The following is a 23,534-nucleotide window of genomic DNA, read 5'->3' on the forward strand; positions in this document are numbered from 1 at the left end:
AGAAGAAGAAGAAGAAGAAGAAGAAGAAGAAGAAGAAGAAGAAGAAGAAGAAGAAGAAGAAGAAGAAGAAGAAGAAGAAGAAGAAAAGAGTTGGTTCTTATATGCCACTTTTCTCTACCTGAAGGAGGCTGAAACCCAAAAAGATATTTTGTGCAACTGATTGGCTTAAAAGAAAAGTGCTCAGACTCCTGTATGATTGGGAGAAGAATGCTTGATCACCTGACCCCCCCTTTTTCCAGCTCATTACCTACCTCCAGAAAAGGAGTTGTGTTTTGCCTGCCTGATCCCCAAAAAACATGGACACTTTAAAGAAGATTTTATTTCCCCTTTGACAATGTAGGTTTGCAGTCATGCTGCAACACGAACTGCACCATTGGAGAAAAAATTACTCAGAGCAGGAAATGGAGAGGGGAGGATGGGCGCAAGGGTGGGACAAAGCTGCCAAGACTATCATGTGTTTCCCGCACCATATGGACATATCCCTGGTTGCCCACTAGTTGTTCACCGAGACATGCAATTTAGGGTAGTAAATCCAGTTTTGGCGATTCCCAAAATCATGAGTTAAAAATGGCCAAATCTCGACCCAGCTACTGGACAACTTTGAATGCAGGCGACGTCATCTGGAGGGGGCTCTAAAAGCTGCCAGCATTCGAAGGCTGTCCAGGAACATATTCCTCCTGTGGAAATGGTCATTGTTTGCAAATGGTAAAAAACAGAAAACTAGCTAATCATATATCCTTCACAGCTGTAATCGGTGCGGTATACAGTGTACTGTGTTACTGTCAGCACCCTCTCGTAGCTGGAATTCTCTTATATTATTTTTACAATGACAGAGAGATAGTGATAGACACTGTCAACATTTCAGTCTCTTAAGCTAAGTGTAAATGCACTTACCTTCGCATGAAACTCCATCCAATATGAGGGCAAACCCAGGTAAGCAAGAGCACATAATTTTCCCTTCCACAACCTGACACATGTGCTTGCATGGTCCATTATCTGGAAACACAACATTTCAAGATGCATGAATGTTTCAAATCACAGCAGAAGTCCTTTAAACATCCAAGGGTTTCTTCTCCTAATTATAATCCCTGTCCTTGCACCACAATGTAAAATGTGAAACAATCTGTTCTTGTAACCATAATCATTATGCATCACCCTCTTTGTACAGACAAACACACCTGAGTCATCCATTCCCATTTCTGTGTTTGAAATTACCACATACAGCTGTGTTGCCTGAATTACTCTAAACAGCTAGCATGAAATAACCTTGAATTTAGAAGCTTGGCTCAAATTACCTCAAGACATTATCCTTTGAGATTCCCTCTACCTTTTTCTTCAGGCAAGTAATGTGTGGATGCGAACTGAAATGTAAATAGCCAAGGAAGCTTTGGAATTTATTTTGAATTTGTAAGCAAACACATGTTTCCAGTTCACCTAGCAAACATACCTTTACATTTCTCTTGCTCTGCATGTAAAGAATTGTTGGTTCCAGGCTGGATGTTTGAGGCTTCTGAAGCAACTGTGGCCGTGTCTGCCAATGTAGGGTTTTGTCCATCTTCTTCAAAATCTATGCCCAATTTACAGGAAAGTTATTAGCATTAGTTAACTCATATTTCATAATTTTTATACTGAATTACTTGGATAAGAACAACCCCTAAGGGTCAAAGTGACTGTGGGAAAGGATCTCTGCCACATCGGTTATTGGAGTCTGTATAAGGTAGTTACTTTTATTTATGTATTATTTATTTATTTATTGTATTTATATACTGCCCTCCCTGAAGGCTCAAATACCTTCTGCAGATTAGTCTTAAAACCAAAGGTCCTTGAAACTGACAAGCCTAGGTTTGAACTGGGAACAAGAGAACTACTCCAGTTCTATTTCATTATAGGGATGTTGCAAACATACCATATCGAGAGATATCTATCAAATGTGAGACAGTTACAGCTTTTTTTTTTTTTTAGTTTGTGCAGAGCACCTACCAAGTATGTTGGCTTTTGGGTACTGCAAAACTGGTCATGCTGATTCAAACCAGGTGGCAGTTATCAGCACCCCTAGGGGCTACTTAGATGAAGACTAGTTTTATGACTGATTTATATTATTTGTTGTCAATGTAATTGCCTCCTAAGTAGAGGAGTTATGCAGCAAGTATGGGAGGGGTGTGTGTGTGAAAATGTGCATGAACAAAAAGCCATTTGTGCTGTACTGCATGGTTAGGAAGGAATACAGGGATGGAATCGGCTGAACAGCCATGAAAATGTCTCTCCAAAAACACAGTCAAGCCAGTTATTCAAAAAGCTACCAGTGAATAGGATGTAAGATGATCCAGTTGGTGTTCAAGCACCCCTAGTTATTCTTTCACTCATACATTCTACTCCTTTGCAGTTCTGGAACTAATCTGACAAATTGTCCTACTAAAGCCACAACTGGAATATTATCATTTGACACAGTTTCCATTTAGAGTTTGACACTTCCCAACTTTAGCAATGTGCATGAGTGTATTTGTTTATTTGATTTTATAGTGCCCTTCCAGAGAGTGGTTCAGGGCAGTATACAACTAGTAAAGACTAATAAAGCCCTAATATATATATGATTGTGTCTAGATCATCTTTGTGTAGAAATTAGAAAACATATGCATATGAAGCTGCCTTGTACAAAGTCTGATAAATGGTCGCTCTTTTATTCATTTAAGTTATTTATAGTCTGCCTTTTCCATTAAGATTCAAGGTTAATTACATACTAAGTCAATATGATCAACAAGATGAGACATCCTGTAAACAATGCAATAAGGTTGGGATTGCAGAAAACAAGCAGAAATATGAATTAGAGCTCAAGAAGCTGAAACAAAGTATAGTAGGAGCTTACTAACAGACAGCTTGCAGTAATATAGTTCAGACTCTATTCTGCTACCAAAGGATCTTTCTGAACCATTTCATTACACTAGCGCCTTATTACCTGTGTAAAAAGCCCTCCCGAATAAATCAGTTTTGTGGAATGCAGGAGTATGGAGCTTTCTTAATTTCATCAAGCAAGCCATTCCATGAGGTGGGGAGCACAAGAGAGAATGTTCATATACAGACACTTGTCGATTTTGCCTATTTGTAGGGTGACAGCTGCAGAAGGCCCTGGTCAGATGAACAACAGAGTTTGTCAGAGCACAGATCCTGCAGGTACAATGACCCAAGGCCATAAAGGGCTATGCATCTAATAGCCAGTACCTTGAATTGAGTCCAATAATGGGCAACCAGTGGAATGACTGCAGAATTAGAGTGACAGACGTGCTCTGACTAGCTCTGAATAATAACTGCGGCTTGGCGGTTACCAAAGTTACTTCAAGGGGAGAACAATGTAGAGTGCATTACAGCAGTCTAGTCTCAATATTACCATAACATCAGATGTCCAATCTGCAATTTCAAGCACATCTTGTTGACTAAAGTTAATTGGGAGAAACTTAGCTCTGTTTTCCCCCCACAACTACACTGCTATGTTGAATCTAGTAAAACACCTACACTCTTAACTCAGCCAGTAAGTGTCAACTAAACACCATTGAAAGTGGAAAGCACAACATCCTTTACTATCTCTTCTTTTGTTCACTTTCAGCCATCTGACCACAGCAATAAGACAGTGGCACAAGGCCTCTACCACCTTGCTAGGGGATTTGGACAGAGAGATATAGAGCTCACTGTCATCTGCAAATTAATGACACCAAGTTCCTGACCTATGAATGATTTCTGCAAAAGGCTTTCCATAGTGGTTGAATAAGATGAGGGATAAGATTGCACCCTGTGCATCCCCATAAGAAAACTCCCATTCTGAAGACAACTGGTCTCCAGTTTCAGCCTTTGAGTCCAACCCTTAAGCAATGATGTAAATCAGTCCATGGTGCATCCCCTGATATTTACTTCTGTCTCCAAACACCTGAACATGATGGCATAATTCACTGTTATCAAAGGTGAAGACAGAGCAAGTAGAGCAGTTTTGTCTACATTGAGATGGAAGTTGTTAACTAAAGCTACCAGAGCCAGCTGTGTCCCAAAGTCCAGTTTGAATCCAGGCTGAAATGGGTCCAGAGCACTTGAGTTATACTAGAAGACCTGGGAATGGTCTGCTCTTGCTTCCTCAGTCACCTTGCCTTGAAAGGGCTGATGGGTTATAATAACCCACATCATTTTTCTATATTGTTTTAAGTAGTCGGACAGATAACTGCCAAGGGAAGGTGCCCTGAGTTATTGACTGATTTATGATAGTCAACAAAGGGCTCATTAATGTGATCATATGATTTTAGCAATGGTAAGGTTGTTTAATCTGGCTGACAGAAGCTCTCAGGCTCCTACGGCCCCTCGGAACACGTAACCCACCCACCCTTCCCCTGGTTTTTTGAAATTGTTAAAAAAAAAAAATTTTTGAAGGAATATTGAAATGAGTTGAAGGACGAAGACGAAGTTTGAAGAAACACAGTAGAACACGGTTATGTGTTATGTTTATTGTTTTATTGTCACAGCCTGCGGAATTGGAGCATGGGAAGGGTTGAGTATCGGGGGGCTAAGCTTGCACGCTGGCCTCCCCTAGGTTCGGGGGTCCCCTTAAGGGGCCATGTGGATGCGGAGCCTGATTGAAGGCACGCATTTCCGGGAGGCAGGATAACCCAACAGAGGCGGACGCCCAGTAGGGTTAATCCACTACGCCTCCTCCCATTATTCAGCCTGCCATTGCATCCGGGTTGAGGTGGGCTATTGGCCAAAGTCACCCGTTGAGGGGCAGGCTGGATCCGGGGCTGCCTTGTGGTCGGCTGACCACAAGAGGGCTGCATTCCCTTCCCATGTCTGCCATGCTCAAGTTGTTAATAAAGGCTGTGGCCAAATTCTAATGCCAAGGTTGTGTCCCAGTGTCTTCTTCAAGCGATTATATTTCCCTGCAAGGCAATGGGTCCAGAGCACTTGAGTTATACTAGAAGACCTGGGAATGGTCTGCTCTTGCTTCCTCAGTCACCTTGCCTTGAAAGGGCTGATGGGTTATAATAACCCACATCATTTTTCTATATTGTTTTAAGTAGTCGGGCAGATAACTGCCAAGGGAAGGTGCCCTGAGTTATTGACTGATTTATGATAGTCAACAAAGGGCTCATTAATGTGATCATATGATTTTAGCAATGGTAAGGTTGTTTAATCTGGCTGACAGAAGCTCTCAGGTAGAGGTTTTTCTCCTCCTACCTCATCCTTTTATACTAGAGATGACTGGATTTGTATGCTCTACCACTGAGCCATAGCCTCAGGGTAAAGAAGTTGAGAAAGGCTGGTCTATACATAAATGCACCACTGTGCCCTCAGATACTGCAGATATAGATTTTAAAATCCCATATTCTTGCATGCATATTATCTGTATGTATGAGGATGAAAATAAGAACCTTTCATTACTGCATCTGGGAAAAGCATAATAGTTTTATTTGGCTTTCCCTAGGTTTTTTTCCCCTTTAGTCCCATGCTTAGGTAGACAGATTATTACTATATAGCTGCATTTCCTAATAAAGACTGTGAGCACAAATGAGATAAATTATAAATTAATTTTATTTCCCACGTCTTTTTTATATTGCAGTGGGTGAAGTAATTATATGCTGCAAACATCTGCGGGGGGGGTCACTTCCATATGAATATAGTGCAAGCATCAGAACGCTGAACCAAATTCAGCAGCTCATGTTTTTATCAATGCGAAACACAATGCAGCATCACTGCTAGTGTGACTGGCTCAAGATACTATTGATTGCCCTCCTGAAAACCTAATGAATTATGAAAACCATGACCTTTTGCAGAGATCCTGGTGGACTAGCCTCCTGGGAAAATAGGAGAGAGGAAAAAATATTTTTGTGGAATGTTTATTGATTTTGACAGAAAGGAAATAAATGACTGAAATAACAAAGCAAAACTTTGTATGAAAGAAGTACAAGAGAACACATGGTTGTATTATCCTTAGGCAAAATCAAGACTTGAACAAAAACATTTAACTGGGCTTCCGGTCCTTTTCAAACCTTTACAATTTCTGGGAGATCAGATAAGGGCCCCCTAGAGTGATTTGTCTTTGCAGAGGGGTCTCCCTGTCTAGCAGGATCACATGCAAAATCAGCAGGGAGATTTGCTGTAGGGCAGTTGACTTGACCAGGGGCTCCTGTAGGACTGCCAGGTCCCTCCCGGGAGGATTTACCAGTTGAAAGATAAAAGTCCAGGCCACATTGCCTGCATTGCATTGAAGTAAAAGTGTCTTGCCAATTACTTCTGGGTGAGCATTTGTGCAAAATCTCTGGCTTCTACCATAGAGTTTTTGCCCAAATACTCGAGCACTGTCTGGAAATTACTAGCATGGTGGTGTCACTTCCTGTGTGGTGCCAGCAACATGATCTAGGCCTTCTTCTTCCTACTGGTAAGTCCCCCCCACCAGCCAGCTGGTTGGTGGCTAGATGGCAGGGGCTGGTAGCAGAGATCCCATCTGACAAAAGAGTGTCTGTCAAACCTAGTCTTATGACACTTCAAACGCCTCACAGTCCTATTTGGTGAGAGATTTCACCCGATAACGGCCTCAAGTTTGTCTCTTTCCCAATTTCCTCTAGAAACAAGTCTTCACCTTTTCTGCTTCATAACCAGGAGCATGTTTCAAGGGGAAACAGGCATGTAATAGATTGCTTGTGTGGGTAGTGGTAGATCTCCACTTCCTACAAATCATTTTAATTTTCCTCTAAAGAATCAAGTATTTTATTAGGGTACTAGTAAGTGCTCCATCCCATGTTCTCCCTTCCCTTCTTCTGAAGGATAGGTTTAAGTATATGCAGTGGTTGAGCAATAGCAGATGATGGGGAAAACTAGACGTCTGCACAAAGTTTCAGATTGCTCTGCATGTTCTTTCTTCAGATTCATTTCAGGGTGGTGGGGAAACTGGGTCAGTGTCACCAGGCAATCTATCTGACACTGTGGATTTTAACCTGGACATCTACAGAAAATTGTTTTACATGCCTTCTTCCATTAGCACATTTCCAAAGGAATCTTACAAAGGCATTAAGAGGAAAGCAGCTCATCTGGATCATGATGCATTCGGAGCTTATCCAGATGTTGCAGGAACACAGAGCTGCTGTTATTTTCCCCATCTTCCTCGTAAAGTTAATGTGGACACAGTGCAGGAGGCAACATTATTGTGCTGTGCATTGTTCTCAGCTAACTACCAATACTGTTGGTGGGGATTCTGTCTCTTTCAATAATATTAAGGCTTTATCAATAGGACAATGATTGCTCAGCTGAGAGTTCATGATTTTCAAAGCCACTAAAAACATCGATATTTCAGTGCTTCAAATGTCATCCATTTTGTTGCTGCTAAGTTAACATTATCCTATATAGTTGCTTCTTTTTTAAAGGCTTACAGCCAGGACATCAGGAATTTCTATGGTTGTGAACTAAAACCCATTGCAATGTCTAGCACACACAATCCTGCAAAGCACAGCTATACCTGAGAGAATAATGTTGGCTTATTGGACCACTGTGCTGTGAAAGCCCCGTGGAAATAAAAGGGAAATGCCATGCAATGGGATTTATTGAAATAGTTATTGGTATTTAGGATGAATTCAATAAATGGGATGTTCCATTGAGTCTAATATTTATTGATTTCTTTGACTTCCACTCTTGAAGAAAAATATTCCTGACAAATTTGTCAGAATGATTTTTTCAGTGAACGTCAGATCATTGGAGATTTTATGTATAGACAGCCAGATCAAATATGTACTTGGGAAGGAATAACTCTGATTGCTCAAAGTAGGCTAATTCTGTACTTACTTTGTTTATTCCATTGTGGATCCTGCAGAATTCAGATTGATTTGAACTCGGGTCTTCTTCTATCCCCCACCCCAATTGAAACAGAAAGTGTTCTGCACATGATTGGGGAAGCTCAGAAGGGGGAAGCGAGCCAAGCGCAGCAGGAGCCTCTTTCTTTCTTTTCTTGTTGGGGGAGGGGAGGATTGGAGACAGCAGAGGAGGGGGAATAAATCCAAGAGGAAAATCTCTGCCAAGAGAAGTTAGGGCTTCGCCTTTAAGGGAAGCCTTGCAACCTGGTAACCAGGAACTGACACCCTAGCCAATCAGGGCTTTTCTACAGTGTTGGAGGCTTGGCATCAAGTTATTTCAGGAAAAGCAGACAACTGCATGCTTACTCATGCCAATTTTTCAAATATTGATGGTTATTGATGGTTATATCCACAAGCCTTTGATTGTGTGGAGCACAGCAAATTGTGGCAAGTTCTTAAAAAGATGGGAATACCAGAGCATCTTATTTGTCTCTTGAGAAACCTATATGCAGGTCAAGAAGCAACAGTGAGAACTGGGCATGGAATCACTGATTGGTTCAAAATTGAGAAAGGAGTTTGGCAAGGCTGTATACTGTTGCCTTGCCTATTTAACATGTATGCAGAGCACATCATGAGAAAGGCGGGGTTAAATGAGTCACAAATTGGGATCAAGATTGCAGGGGGAAATATCAACAACCTCAGATATGCAGATGATACCACTCTAATGGCAGAAAGTGAAGAGGAACTAAAGAGCCTGTTGATGCGGGTGAAGGAGGAGAGTGCAAAAGTTGGCTTGAAACAACATCAAGAAAATGAAGATCATGGCATCCAGCCCTCTCAATTCTTGGCAATTCCTGGGGAAGAAATGGAGGTAGAGACAGATTTTATTTTCCTGGGCTCCAAGATCACAGCAGATGGGGACTGCAGCAAAGAAATTAAAAGATGCTTGCTCCTAAGGAGAAAAGCTATGGCACATCTAGACAGCATCCTACAAAGCAGAGACAACACTCTGCCAACAAAAGTGTCTCTAGTCAAGGCTATGGTCTTCCCAGTTGCAACGTATGGCTGTGACAGTTGGACCCTAAGGAAGGCCGAGCGTCAAAGAATTGAGGCTTTTGAACTCTGGTGCTGGAGAAGACTCTTGCGAGTCCCTTGGACTGCAAGGCGAACAAACCGGTCAGTCCTAGAGGAGATCAGCCCCGACTGCTCCTTAGAAGGTCAGATCCTGAAGATGAAACTCAAATACTTTGGCCACCTCATGAGAAGGAAGGGCTCCCTGGAGAAGAGCCTAATGCTGACAGCGATTGAGCTCAAAAGAAGAAGGGGACGACAGAGAATGAGGTAGCTGGAAGGAGTCACTGAAGCAGTAGGTGCAAACTTAAATGGACTCCGGGGAATGGTAGAGGACATGAAGGCCTGGAGGGTCATTGTCCATGGGGTCATGATGGGTCGGACATGACTTCGCACCTAACAACAATATATCCACTCCAGGATATCACGGGGGAAAGGTAGGGTCACTCCAGATCAATAATTCTTGTTGCAAATGAAAAATTTAAATCGCTCAAAATAAAAATGGAAATCACATTCAGTGTAGATGGCAGGGATTGAATTAACCTGGGATTGGAATAAAAGCTCTGTGCAGATTCGGCCTATGTTTAAAATAACTGTCTCAAGAATTGGGGTTGGGCCTAGATGTAACAAAACCACTAAAGACCCATTCATACTGGTATGATAATCGTGTAATGACTTAAACGAATGTATACCCATGAAATCATGCTATTGGGAAACAACTCTTAGTAAATGAGGGGAAACCAATAACAAAATCAATGCTTTCATGGTTAACCTTTGCTATAAATTTCCTCAATTCACCTCCTTGCTCGTTTTCCCACCTGGATTGCAGCCCCGTCCGTCGTCCTGCAGAGTAAACCTTGGGAAGCATGAACACTTGTAAGATCCTACTGTGTTGATGCAGAGGTGTTGGCAGAGCTCTCCAGGATAGACAAGACACTCATCCAGGTCATCTCCAGGTAAGCTGTTTGACAATTCGGCTTCATTACTGATCGACAAGGCTTCATTGTGATCCTCAATCTCTGAAACTGCCAACATGCTTGAGCCATTAATTGGGGTAAGAACCTCCCAAAAAGAGTGCATGCTCTGTATGTGAATTACATAACTTTAACCACTATTAGATACTAGCAAAATTGTTCACCAATAGGTGGAACTGCCCTATGTGTAATTCCATGATGATTTTTCCAAACTTTGATTTTTGAAAGACTTTTTTCTGCCTCCTTGTTTAATAGTGCAACTTAGCAAGATAATAGCAACATTTAAGTATAATTAAACAACAACAATTTGCAAAAGAATTTAATGGGCTGCTGCAACAGAAGCTGTGATTTAAAAGGAAAAGACTAAAGATATTTAACTCCCTCCATCCTGGAAGTCCCCACCTCAAAGCTGTTTTTACTAAACTGCGGGAAAATATGGATATCACATTCCTCACTCTCTCACAGGTCATCTATTCAAAAATAACCACGGAGCTACATATAAAAGTGAAAAGGTTTGGAAAATTAATCATGGAACTGCATGAAACACGTGGTAATGAACAATCTGGCAGGTTGCTTCTCAGAGAAAAGAAGCCACTTTTTGTCCAGGGCTTCTCCTATTAATAATGACTTTGGTAGCACTCGTGTGTCTGACAGGAAGCAGGCAAGTGACAGAAGCAATTATATCCCCTTCCTTCAGATAGGAAGATCTCCCAACTGGTCCCTCTGGTTGCCCTAGTTTGATCTACAAGAAATAAGGTGATGTTGTTAACTCCATGCCATAAAAGACTTCCACTGACTACTTCTAGTCATTAAACCTCGGTTAATAGGATAGGACTCCCCCCTCCCCAGTTCAGTTGATAATCATCTTTTCAGACTCCTTGTCAGCTCTTGCTGTCCCTGTTGAGAAGCCATGGTGGTAGCTGTGGCATTCTCCCTTCTTAGTACAAAAATAAATGTTTGTAGTTCCATGCATATTATCCTCATTGATTATTTTTTAACAAAATGCAGATCAGAAATCTGCATCAATCGTCCCTCGGTCACACTGAGGTGTATGTACATGGTGGGCAGTATGTACATGGTGGGCAGCACAATGCAGGAAGCCAGATAATGGAACTTAGAGAGCACAATATATAAACACACAATATGTGTTACAACGTAGAGCAAACATCAGTTACCAATCCAATGAAAAGTGAATGAAAATGGGATACATTTCCCTGAGCCCAGAAATTTAATTGCACATGTCAAGACCATCTTTTAGATGGTAACCATACATCAGCAACAGATGTTATGTAAAACCAGGAAACACTATTTGTTGTTAAAGGGGAACATTTTCTTGTTCTGTTTCTGCCTAGATTTGTGCCTCTGGGCAAGCTTAAAGCATACACAGAAAATCCGACATTTGGCAAGTTTCAGTCTACTTTCCTTGTCCCAGGTTTTAAAAAAAGCCTAGAGGTCAAATACTAACTGACAGGAAGAAAAGCTCAAGGAGAAGGAGAACTGAACTTTCAAATAGCTATTGATTAGGATAATTGCTTTAATTCTTGCTGCACAGTTCATTTGCCAGCAGAACAAGGAAAGGAGAACGAACTTGCCTGAAATAATACCAGAGAGGCACCATTGTTTTATTTGTCCTGGATGTTTTCTCAGTTAGCCTTATACTGCCTGTCTATTTACATAAGAGCCAATTACCATATGTTTATTGTAGTACTAGTTTAGGAGGAAAGTGATGCATTTCTTATAAACTTGGTGTGTGCTACGAGGTGAGTGGTGGACGATGGTGCAAACTGTGAAACCCAAATCATTCTGCTGGATTCTCTGAATGAGTCAACATAGGCATTAAAAAGGCTCTCTGAAAATCAGTGAGCATAAAAAAAACAGGATTATTCTACTTATACCCTTATTCTTCTGAAATTATTGTTTTAATTCATGGTCTTGCATCAATAACTGCATTCTGCTTTTGTACTTTGCAGTGTACTTTGGCATGCAAGCAAGGAACATGTACTTTCCTGAGGTAAGATGTGCAAGTTGCAAAATAGCTATGGAATGCATGCAATGAGCTGTGGGGGAAATCTCATCAATTTGTTAATCAGAAGCACCACTCAATGCAGTGTCTTCTTTTTACCAAAAATCATAATAATCACAGAAGCCCAACGTTTCCCTCTCTGTGTCTTCCTCCTCCTCTCTGTCCAGATTTAGATGGCAATTCCTCAGGCAGGGACTTGTCTTGCAGTCAGCTACTCTGTAAATTGCCACGTAGGCCAATCATACTGCATACATAATAAATAAATATAGACTTCAGCTGTATCTACTTATTGGGCACGTTGAGATTTTTTCCCCACCTTACAGAATTCTTTGAGAAGCTTTTGGTTTTCCAGCTTGGGATACAGTGGAGCACTAACTACCTTTTCAATGTGAATCAAATACAATGTTATAAAAGTACCATTTGTCAGACAGTTGCTAAGTTCAATTACATTTCTACCATTTCATCTAATAATTAAAAATCAATAACCTGAACAGAAAACCACTGCTTCAGTTATAGTATTGGGCTTCAAAACCCATAAGAACGCAAGGTTATTGAGCATGTTTCTTAAATAAAACCTTTAGAAGCAGCAGCACAGACTAACTCAAGAATCTAAATTCACCAAAAAGAAACATGGGGGAGGGGAGCAAAATTCCAGTATGTTGAACGTTGCCAACAGGACTATTTTAAAAGCCAGAGTGGCAATATAATAGTCCAAATATGTGCACATTTAACTGACACAGCTTCATGCCAGATGCTAGCTGCTATTAAATTCCCTGGGGCAACTGCTGCTGTCTAATCAATGTTTAGTTGCTTTGTTTTTATTCCCCACCTCCCAATTCCTTTGTTTTTAAGCCCTACCAAAAGCTTTGGCTGAACAGAACTTAAAAGTGTGAATTGGGAATTCAGATCCCTTGTAATTCTGTAAATTTGACCTGAGCAAATCATTCCAGTAGATCAAAATTGTCTCTTTTTAAAAAGTATGGTGAACGTTGCAAACAAAACTCAGGGGCCAGTTCATTGGCTAGGTTTGCAAACTCCATGCTGGGAAATTCCTGGGGATTTGCAGCTTGGAGCCTGGGGAGGGTGGGATTGGAGAAGGGAGATACCTCAGTGTTGTATAATGCCATAGAACAGGGGTAGTCAAACTGTGGCCCTCCAGATGTCCATGGACTACAATTCCTATGAGCCCCTGCCAGGAGAAAGGCTTTGCTTGAAACTGCCTAAATTTTATTGAATGCCCTTCATTCTATGACATCTGGCACTGAAAACTTAACAAAGAATATTCCAGGCAGAGAGAGCAGGGAGGTAAAAGAAGAGGGTTTTCCAAGAATCTGCATCCATTTGCCAATCCTCACAGCATGAGGAAAGCTTTAGCCAAATACTGCCAGATTTGTGAGAGTCCCCATGTATGCACAAGTCCCCATGTATGCACAGTCCCTTACTACTATTAGATGTCCTATCCTCTTTTATGTGAGAGAATTTCCCCTAACCCCAGCCTTGGTAGATTTTCTGTCCGCAAAAACTCCATTCACTTTAGTTTTTTCTTTTTCTTTCTAGCACTGCATATGTGTGTATCTGTTAACAGCAAAACAGGCATCAGTTGGATTTGTCTTCCAAGGTTATATAAAGGTAAAGGTATCCGCTGTGCAAGCACCGTCATGTCTGACCCTTGGGGTGAGGCCCTCTAGCGTTTTCATGGCAGACTCAATACGGGGTGGTTTGCCAGTGCCTTCCCCAGTCATGACCGTTTACCCCCCAGCAAGCTGGGTACTCATTTTACCGACCTCGGAAGGATGGAAGGCTGAGTCAACCTTGAGCCGGCTGCTGGGATTGAACTCCTAGCCTCATGGGCAGAGCTTTCAGACTGCATGTCTGCTGCCTTACTACTCTGCGCCACAAGAGGCTCTTTCCAAGGTTATATACAAAACCCTTAATTCTTGATATATTTTTGTTTTATGGTGATACCCAAGACATAACTGGTGATCATGTGAGACTCCAGCAAATCAATTGGCAAAACTACATCCTTTTGAATTTAAATACTGTATGTTGATTTTTATAATGTGAACCTGAGGAACAACATGTTCCTTTGCCCTATGCTGTTTTTTATTGGGCCAATAGCACAGTTCCTAAGGAGAAATCATTTTGAACTAGCTATTTAAAATGAGAACATTTCATTTCACCCATACACTCTCTGAACTAAGCTAACAATGTCAGTTTAAACAGAGAAATTTCAAAGACAATCAGAGTTGGAATTCATTAATGTAATTATGCTTCTCTCCCAGTTTAAAGAATCACAATTGTTTTTTATTAGAATATGTCCCCAATTTAGCTACATATTGTAGTAATGATACGTTTATGACACTAATAAACAAGCTTTGCTCAATTGTTTTCTTAGCTATTTTGGTTTCCAGTCCACATGAAAAAATTCCCTGCTAATTCAATTCATGCATCCAAAGATGTAAACTGTTGCCATTAAAAAAAGCCCATTCCTCAACATGCCAACAAGATTTTAGAGTTACCATTTACAACCTGGCATGGCTTCTCACAGTTCTATAAAGGAATTTCCAGTCATTAATGTAAGGTTTGTCTTTCCTAATAAGTGCACGATTTATAAAACAGGACTACACATTTTGATGGGCTTCATTATGAATCTACAAGAAATTAAATTTGCTTCCTTTTTTAAAGGTTTTCATTAAATAGATGTCTCTCTTTACTACATTATTTTTTGCCATGAATTGTGCAAAAATATATTGCTGTACTCTATGTATTTAAAAAAAAAACCCTAACAGACATCAAACATAATAGCATGCTGCATTAATTACTTTATGATGTATAAAAGCGTAATTTATGGAATCAAAAAGTAAAATATAATAAATCTGTAGTTACAAACAGAAGAACCCTGGAGGTAAGAGAACTGGAGAAGGAAACTGTTCAAAGTCTGTACCATGACAGTAGGAAATATTCCATGTGCAAACTACTGGGCCAAAGATAATATCACCTTTCAGCCACATGCTTTAATGTGGGTTGATCCATCTGTAAGGCTAATGTATACCTGGCCCAATGCACTGGCTATCTGGAGGGAATAATGTACTATTGCTTTAATCTCCTACTAGTTGTGCTGTTAATTCCAGTGGAGAATAAAAGTGCTTACAATTACCAGAAATTACAAAGGCACATATCAGCAGAACTAGGGAGAGGAAGGGGGAGATGCACAGTATGACAGCATTGGTTAGAAAAAGACATACTAGTGAGCTGGTTTCTTTAATAGCAGTTTTTATGTTTTAACCAATTGACCAATATTACTATATTAGGCAAATGCCTATCATTCAGACAAATGTAAAAGGAAAGAAAAATCAGAGATTGCAAAATCCCCATGGGGGGGAATGCATTATGGTCTTCTCAGGTATGATGCTTGTCTGACAGGATAGAAAACAGGTAATAGGAGAGAGAAGATTTTGCCCTGGGGCCTAGTGATGAAGCTGTTGTTGTGACTTTCAGACCCTTGTAATCTTATTCCTCAGGATTAGGGAGGGGTATGAACTGGAAAATTCTGGTTTGGTTATGGGTTTGGGGTGCTCTTGAACCAAACACCAGAATCGAACCTAGCACAAAGCCCTGAAACAAGTGGGCTGGTTTGGGCGGGTCCATCTAACTCCCTCCATTGCAAGCAGGAGGAAGTGAAACAAACCACTAAAATGGCTGCTAGTAATTCATTCTGACACTGTGTAATGACAGAATTTAGGTCTTCCATCATGGCATGATTTCACCAATTTAAAACTGGGTAAGGGATTTCACTTTCCCACACTCATCCAGTTTTACAAAGCTAAACCACTAAAATTTAGCATGCTTTTTTTAGTCTTGGGAATTATGAAAGGACAAGCAAAGAGATGCTGCCTGTATCCCCGCCCCCTTTCCAGGGCTAATAAAACCATTGTAAGTGTGGCTAGTTTTGATCTGTGAAACTGTGTAGATTTCACAGTCATTAAGATCCAGTCTTAAATTACTAAGCAGAGACAGGGAGAAAATGAAAAGCAAGAATTTGCAGGTAATGTTTGTAAGAGATATTTTTGCCTTTGCCTATCATAGTGGAGAAAAATCAGGAAATGCAAAGCATAACTTAATTACAGCTGACATTCCATATCTTGATGTCTTTCTATTTGATGCACTGTCTGTGGTATCTATAGATATAGAACTTCTGCTATCTCATAGGTTCCGCAGGCTACTGCTGACATATTTCATGTTCCCCAACATATGTGGACAGTATTTAACTTTATGCTAATTAATTCCTCTGTGTATCTCAAAAAATCAATATATATCCAGTGGCTATTCTTAACAGTTCCTCCTAAAACCTGCTTGGCCTCTGAATGAAATGTGGCAGTTCCCACAAATCCTTAAACAAGTAATAAACAGAAGACACGGAAGCAGAATCAAATGTGAAAAGTGAAATAATTGCTATAGCAGTTGCAAGGCAGACAGACTTCTTGGCAACCTAATAGAAAAAGCAACTAGTACACTCAGTCTGACTCTTATGTACATCCAGAATAATGTGTTTATGGAGTGAGAAGATGACTCTCATTGCTGTGTTTCCTCTAGCTAACAACACAACACTTACGTTTCTCAGGTGCTGCCGTTGGCAGTGGTTCAGGGTGCCTTTTTAGCTCTGGAAGGATAAGATGGTCTTCCCCTTCACAGCAGGAAAGCATCACGTGGTTGCAGGGGTAGCCAAGATTTGGGTTGGACTCACACTTTTGACCTTCAGTTTTTACTCGTAGGCCCAATGAGCAGCAATCACAACATTGCTGTAGGGGAAAAACATCGTTATCAATTAACTTAACATGTAAATGTTCCATAATGTTTTCTGTAAACCACCCAGAACCGTAGGGAAGGGCAGTATAAAAATCTAAATAAATAAATAATCTTATGACAATGTAAACTATCAAATTCTGGAAAGATTCTGTTAAAAATAAACACATATACCTGTGCACAGATGTGGACATCTGTTAAGTTCCCAAGTACAGTATTTTGCTTTCCTCCCAAGTGACATTTTATGAAAGAAAGTGAAAAGTTGTACCCATTGTGATCAAAGCTACTGATCTGAAACTAGTTGATAGTGTTTTATGTTTACCTGCTTACATTTTTATAAGGCTACTACACCATAGAATGTCTGTCATCTTGTCCATCATCTGTTAGCAAGGTTGTCTTACTATGAGATGGGTGGATAACAGAACATCTGAAACAAATAGGGCAATATCTTACAACACTGTAATTTCTTGGACTTCAGTCAACATTGTACTTTTCTTGATATCTATTGGTTCACTTTAGTAAGCCAAACAAGTTATTTCGTATAAGCTATCCAAATAAGTGCTTTCATATAAGAAAGCAGTGGAATCAGGTAAAGTTTCTTAGATTCATCATAAAGTAGATTTCAATCTATCTCTGGAGATTTCAAACTATAAAACTGTGTGAATCCATGTTTTCTGACAATTTACTAGCAACTAGTAGGTAGAAGAGCAACTACTAGCAACTAGTAGGAAGAGGAGTGTACTAGAGGCCACACCAGAAGCCCCTTTGCTCAGGTGAAACAAAGACAAGCATGGAAAATACTTGACTGACCAAACCAACATCAAAGATTGATGGTGACAATATGCAAAAGAATTATATGCAAACACCAAGGTGACTCAGTCATCAGCCAAAAACACCCAACATGAATTAGAACTCCCTATACTGGAAGAAGAAGTGATCTGGGCTCTGAAACAGCTCCCAAATAATAAGGCATCTGGCATAGATAACATTCCAGTGGAACTACTCGGATCTGTTCTACCAGCAGCAATCACAACATTATGCCAAAAAGTTTGGGAGATTGGCACATGGCCAATAGACTAGAAAAGGTCCATTTTTATCCCATTATTAAAGAAAGGTGATGCTCGCATCTGCTCAAACTATCAAACTATAGCCCTGATCTGCCATGCAGGTAAAATCTTATTGAAGATCATCCAGAACCATCTCAAATCAACCATTGATGCTCAACTACCGGATGTCCAGGCTGGTTTGCAACATGGTCGCGGCACCCAAGACTACATTGCAAATTTGCGCTGGATTCTTGAAAAACAGAAAACAGAAAAACAGAAATTGTTTGCCACAGCCTCCCTCTGCAGAGTGACCCTGACTTCTTTGGTGGTCTTCCATCCCAGTTCTAACCTGGGTCAATCTTTCTTAACTTCTAAGATCTGCCTAAATCATGCTAGCCTGGGCTATCCCAGTCAGGGTACAACCCATGTAGTGGTTAGGAGTGCGGACTTTGAATCTGGCAAGCTGGGTTTGATTCCCCGCTCCTCCTCCGCGTGCAGCCAGCTTGGGTGACTTTGGGCTTGCCACAGCACTGATAAAGCTGTTCTGACCGAGCAGTAATATCAGGGCTCTCTCAGCCTCACCTCCCTCACAGGGTGTATGTTGTGGGGAGAGGAAAGGGAAGGCGACTGTAAACTGCTTTGAGCCTCCTTCGGATAGAGAAAAGTGGCATATAAGAACCAACTCTTCTTTTTGATTGTATAAGTAGTATTTTTGATTGTATAAGATTGTATAAGTACTTTTGTTTATGGTTTACTTTCAAGATACTGAGCACAGTAATCCTGAGAGTCCGCACAATTTTATTTATTTATTTTTATTTTGTTTGTTTGTTTTGTTTGTCTGTTTGTTTTGTTTATTACATTTGTATACTCTCCTGCCCTAAGGTTCAGGGCAGTTCACATTGAACTAAACAGAACAATACATCAAACTCAGTGATTACAATGAATAAAAGGTAACAGTAATAATAACAATAATCAGAAATAAAAGTCTAACATAGGCCTATTATCCACGACTGCTGAAACAGCGGTTGGCGGTCGCATGGAAAACACGGAGGAGGAAAAAGTGAAGCAAACCACAAACACACGGGATGAACGCAATGGTGGCAAAACCCAGAGCAGCTGGTGGCTGTGGCCAATGAGGTGGTGATGTGGAGCAAACAGGAAAGGAGGCAAGCGCGGTGCTGATCGAGGCTGGGCCACCAAGCAGGGCGGCCACGGCACGCGCAGGCGCAGGCCCTGCCAGTGGAACCGAAGGGCACGGAAGGCAAGCACACCCAGAAGTCCTGTATACCAGCGGTCCGCAACCTTTTTTCCATTGTGGACCGCTACCAAGGAGAGGGGGAAGGGCGACCCGGGGGCCCGCGCATGCGTGGCAGCCCCCGCGCTAATGCACATACCTGCCGTGCATGCACATTTGCACCCGGTGGGGCCACAAACACGCACAGACACATGCGCTGGCCTGTTGTGCATACGCATTTACACTCCCACCAGGAGTGCAAATGTGCACACGCAACAGGCCCGTGCATGCGCAAAACTGCCGTGTGCACACGTTTGCGGCCCTGCCGGGCACAAATGTGCATGCGGGGCAGGTCCACGCATGCACGTTTGCGCTGCTACCATGCCGGTAGCCACGCTTCCCTCTCCCCCCCCCTTCCCGCAGAAAGAAGCTTGCCGAGCCGCAAGCTAATCGGCCGCTTCGGCAGCCGATTTGCTCATGGCCTGGAGAGCTTCTCGCTGTAGGGGGGGCAAGGAGAGGGAGCCGTGGCCCAGTGCCGAGGCCTTCGCAGCCCGGCATCGGGCCATGGCCCGGTGGTTGGGGACCACTGCTGTATACCACGGACCTCCCTGATTATACATGTGGCCACTTCGGAGCCACTTCTGGTTGCGCCCTGGTCACCCGGGAAGCTCCCCTTTCTTCCACATCTCACGCAGATTTTTCGGCGGCATACATCGACTTTGCGCCCAGCTGCCGCCTGCGCCATGCATTATTGGTGATTTTAGCCGCCGCCATTCCACCTCGAATGTGGACCTTCCCCTCCATGCATAATAGGCCATAGTGAACAATCTAACTGGCCCATGGTTGGTCATGTATGTCACATGGGTTCAAGGGAGGGAAGTTCAGGGGCCCAGGTGATATTTTTTAGTTCAAGTTGACCTCAACCAAATGCCAGGTGTAGGCCCTACAGAGGCAAAATAGCTACAAGTCAGGGCCATGTGTGAACCAGTCAGCTACACTTTACTTCTGCTCCTGCAGACAAAATAGCACAATGTATATCTACTCTAAAGAGAAAAGGCACTCCTCTTTGCAAGGTAAGAATAATGCAATATCTGTCCTCATAAATATAGTCCCTTATTATTGGTGACAAATTTCACCTAATGAATACAACAGTTGACCTGTTTCTCGTAAATATTATGATCACCCCTAGCTATTTTTGCAAGGTGTTGGAGAAGCTGATAATTCCAAATATAATAGACCCGTCCTTTCTCACTGAGAAAGTTAATTTACCTCAGCAGGTAATTACAGTTACCCTCAAGGCATCCAGTTTATGATTCCATTTGCAGATTGTTAAATCAGACCACAAGAGAATTGCACACACTTTACCAACAAACAAGAAGGTCTAATGGAGTTAGTCCCATTTCCTCCACCTCCAGCATCTACTTGGACAATGGAAGGAGACTTACAGTTATTTATTTTCTTGTTTTATTGACTGAACAAACTGTAGAGAAGCAAGCACTGTGAAGGCTTAGCAACTATGCCAGCCTGCCTCTCCAGCTCTTCAGTGGAACTGGGCACTCAGTCTAGCCTCACTGGGGACCAAGGGCACTGAGTTCCTATCACTAGAGCAATAGATTCACAGGACAATCCTAAAGTGAGTCAATTAGATTAGAATGAATGTAACTTAGTTTAGGATTGCACTGTAAATAAGAAATAGATCTAGCTTGAGAATAGATCTGCCTGCGAGAATTATTGAACCATGCAGCCAACTCTCTTGCATCTGTAAACTGATTGTTCTGATGCTCAGTGTTATCCAATGGATCCTCTCTGAGTAGCAAAAGGACTTCTTCAACATAGTCCTTGTCCTTTGGGGGTTTTGCCACAAAATAGGTCCACAACCCTAATTAATCCATCAGGGCAGATGAAGGCTGACTGAAGATTTTTTTAAATTTATTTTATTAATTGATTTATATACCACCCCTCGGGATGTCTCGTGGTGGTGAACAATTCGATTATCTTCAACCCGCTCCTAGTGGAGCGGATTAAATAATCGGTTAAGGACCCTGAGGGTGGGCTCTGTCCGTGATGGGGAAAGGTGCCCATTGGCCCCGTCCCCCGGACTGACACTTGGAGGGCCTAATCGGCGGGCGCAAAGCGCCCGCCGATTGGCCCCTCCGAGTGTCAGTCCGGCGGCAAGGGACCAATTGCGAGCTGCGTACAGCGGCCCTCACTAATCAGGAGGCGTGAAGTGCCTCCCGACCCACCCCCCTTCCTGCTTGCCTACCTGACGCCGCCTGCTGCCATTCCCGCGCTGACATGCGGCCCGTACGGCCGCTCCCTCACGGCGCGCTCTCCAGCTGCCAGCTGCCGCGCCCCTGCCGCTGCCTCCGGCACGCCTGGCACTTGCCAGCAGCGCCCCGTAACGCTGCCCGCCGCCCCGCGGCCCTGTGCCCCGCAGCCCTGCGCCCCGCCCAGCCTCCCACCCTCCAGTGCCGCTCCAGCCACCTCCACGCTGACCCACCCGGCCACAGAACTCCTCCATTTCCCACGAGGTCGCCGCCAAGGCATTAAGCCTGCAGCGGGCTTATTTACTAGTAACATAATAAAACAACAAGTACAGTTAACAATAAAATCCAAACATACATTAAAAATCACTATTAAAAATCATTGTCAGCACCAATCATTGTCAGTGCTTTTTGATCTGATCCATTCCTGCCCAGCTGGAGAACCTCTGTCTTTGAGAGGTTCATTTTGAGACAGTTTACTTTAAGCCATTCCATCACTGCCTTGTCTCTTGGACAGTATGTCTGGATACATACTCTCCAAGAGACAAGGTTTTTGGCATATAAGAAGTGTGTTTGAAACACTCGTGTATGTATTCATGACATTTTTATATGCTTTATATATACTATATTTACTTATTGACTTATTATCGTTGTATAACCACTAATTTCATATCTGTATTTGTATTTCCCAAGATTTGTCCCTTGATAAAGCCAACAGGTGAAACGCATTGGGACTTATATGAAGGATTTAAAAAACAACAGAAATTGAAGAGAGACAACTTTTCCTTGAATTAGACAGGCATGTGTTAAAATATCCCTGGGGTTAAGTATTATCAGGACTGTTATTTTATTCGTTTTTTATTAGTTTCACCAAGGTACTTTGGTGCACTCTGATTTTGAGACAGATTTTGGACCAAGAAATCTGTAGACCTATTTCCAACTTTCCTTTCTAGCCAAAGCAGAGAAATTGACAATCTTATGTCTGCTCTAGGTGATTTGGAATGAAAGCACATAGACCAGATATACTGTATATCTTCTGGAGTTAGGGGTTTAAAATTTATGTTCTTTTCATGAGCTATTTTTATGATATTCTGCAATAATGGTGTTTTATTTGGTTTTACTCTAGGGTTCTTTGTAGTCAAATCAGCAGAACAAGCTTCACATTTAAATACATGTTTATATCTCCCCTAATGGGATCCTTTCTTTTTGTTTTAGTGATCAAGGCTGAATCCTTCACAGATACAAATAGGCAGAAATATCCTTCAGTCGCTTTATGGTTTTATAAAACCCAGAAGACTCCCTTTTGTAAAGGCAGATGTTACCTTTATTTGAGTTTTCTCTTGACATTGCTGTCTGAAGAAAATTTATTGGATTTTATCTTCTAAGTGTATTGGATGCTCTGTTGTTCATCTGTATACTATAATTTGCATAAAATGTTAAACAGGCATTGAAACCTTCATGTCTTTTAACCAAAAATTACATGAAATTTGTCTTTGTGTTCATTTTTATTTTATACTTTCTTTAATCAGAGATAAGAAAGACAATAGATCAGGTATTACTGTGCTGTGACCTTTCTCAAGAACAGGTTATTACTGAATGGAATACGAAAATTCCAGGTATCCTTTAAGAAATCAGAATATTTGAATTTTCTATGTTAACAGGGTCAATTGCAAGTGCCATAGGATGTAGTCTTAACATTGTCCTGGTAGTAAGTCCAAATGGATATAATAAGATTTACTTCCAAGTAGACTTCCTTAGACTTGCTCCCTCAATCACACAGGGCTTATGCCAGCCTGTTGCCTATGCTTTCTATGGCATCATTTGTGTATGCTCATCATTTTGACTGTAAATGCACAGGATGACTTTATAACCTCTAATGCTTCCAAACATCCCTCAATGTCTACATACACAAAACAAATGAGTGCTCAAGCAAAACAAAGTTTAAGCAATATTGGAATGTTTCTGCATGAGTTATTTGTCCCAAGTTTGATCGATGCTGTTGGGAAGTGGCTTTTATCCTTTTTCTCCACAAGACTGTAGAGTAATTGAGCATAGGGTTGTGTGCGACGGCATCCAAATTGGCTGCATCAGCCTGGAACCGCCGATTCGGACGCTACCCCGCACAACCCTAATACCTTCCAGGGTTTCACTAGCTTTTCTCCAATCTTTCTCAAACCTGCCTATCTCCAACATTTGGGGAAGACTGCATATTCCTCCATATAGACCAAATTTTAATCAAGAACCACCCCGGTCAAACATTGGTCCCGCTTTACCAATGTTAAAATCTGGTCACCATAACCTAATA

At 41.7% G+C, this 23,534-nt stretch overlaps 1 protein-coding gene across 3 annotated transcripts in view; it reads right to left on the reverse strand.

Annotated features, from left to right (window-relative positions):
* The window catches only part of FBLN2 (fibulin 2), a 201,067-nt gene that overhangs the window by 44,267 nt on the left and 133,266 nt on the right, over nucleotides 1–23,534 (reverse strand). For 2 of the 3 annotated variants that reach the window (XM_077325596.1, XM_077325597.1), the window contains exons 5-8: nucleotides 16,495–16,681; nucleotides 9,704–9,910; nucleotides 1,448–1,567; nucleotides 895–996 (exon numbers count right to left, since the gene is read on the reverse strand). In XM_077325596.1, the coding sequence (XP_077181711.1) occupies nucleotides 895–996; nucleotides 1,448–1,567; nucleotides 9,704–9,910; nucleotides 16,495–16,681 (616 nt within the window). The remainder of the gene's footprint in view (nucleotides 1–894; nucleotides 997–1,447; nucleotides 1,568–9,703; nucleotides 9,911–16,494; nucleotides 16,682–23,534) is intronic. The other variant, XM_077325598.1, reaches the window with a different exon arrangement.

Source organism: Paroedura picta, chromosome 3 (assembly GCF_049243985.1).
Source record: "Paroedura picta isolate Pp20150507F chromosome 3, Ppicta_v3.0, whole genome shotgun sequence".
NCBI classification, from domain to species: Eukaryota; Metazoa; Chordata; class Lepidosauria; order Squamata; family Gekkonidae; genus Paroedura; species Paroedura picta.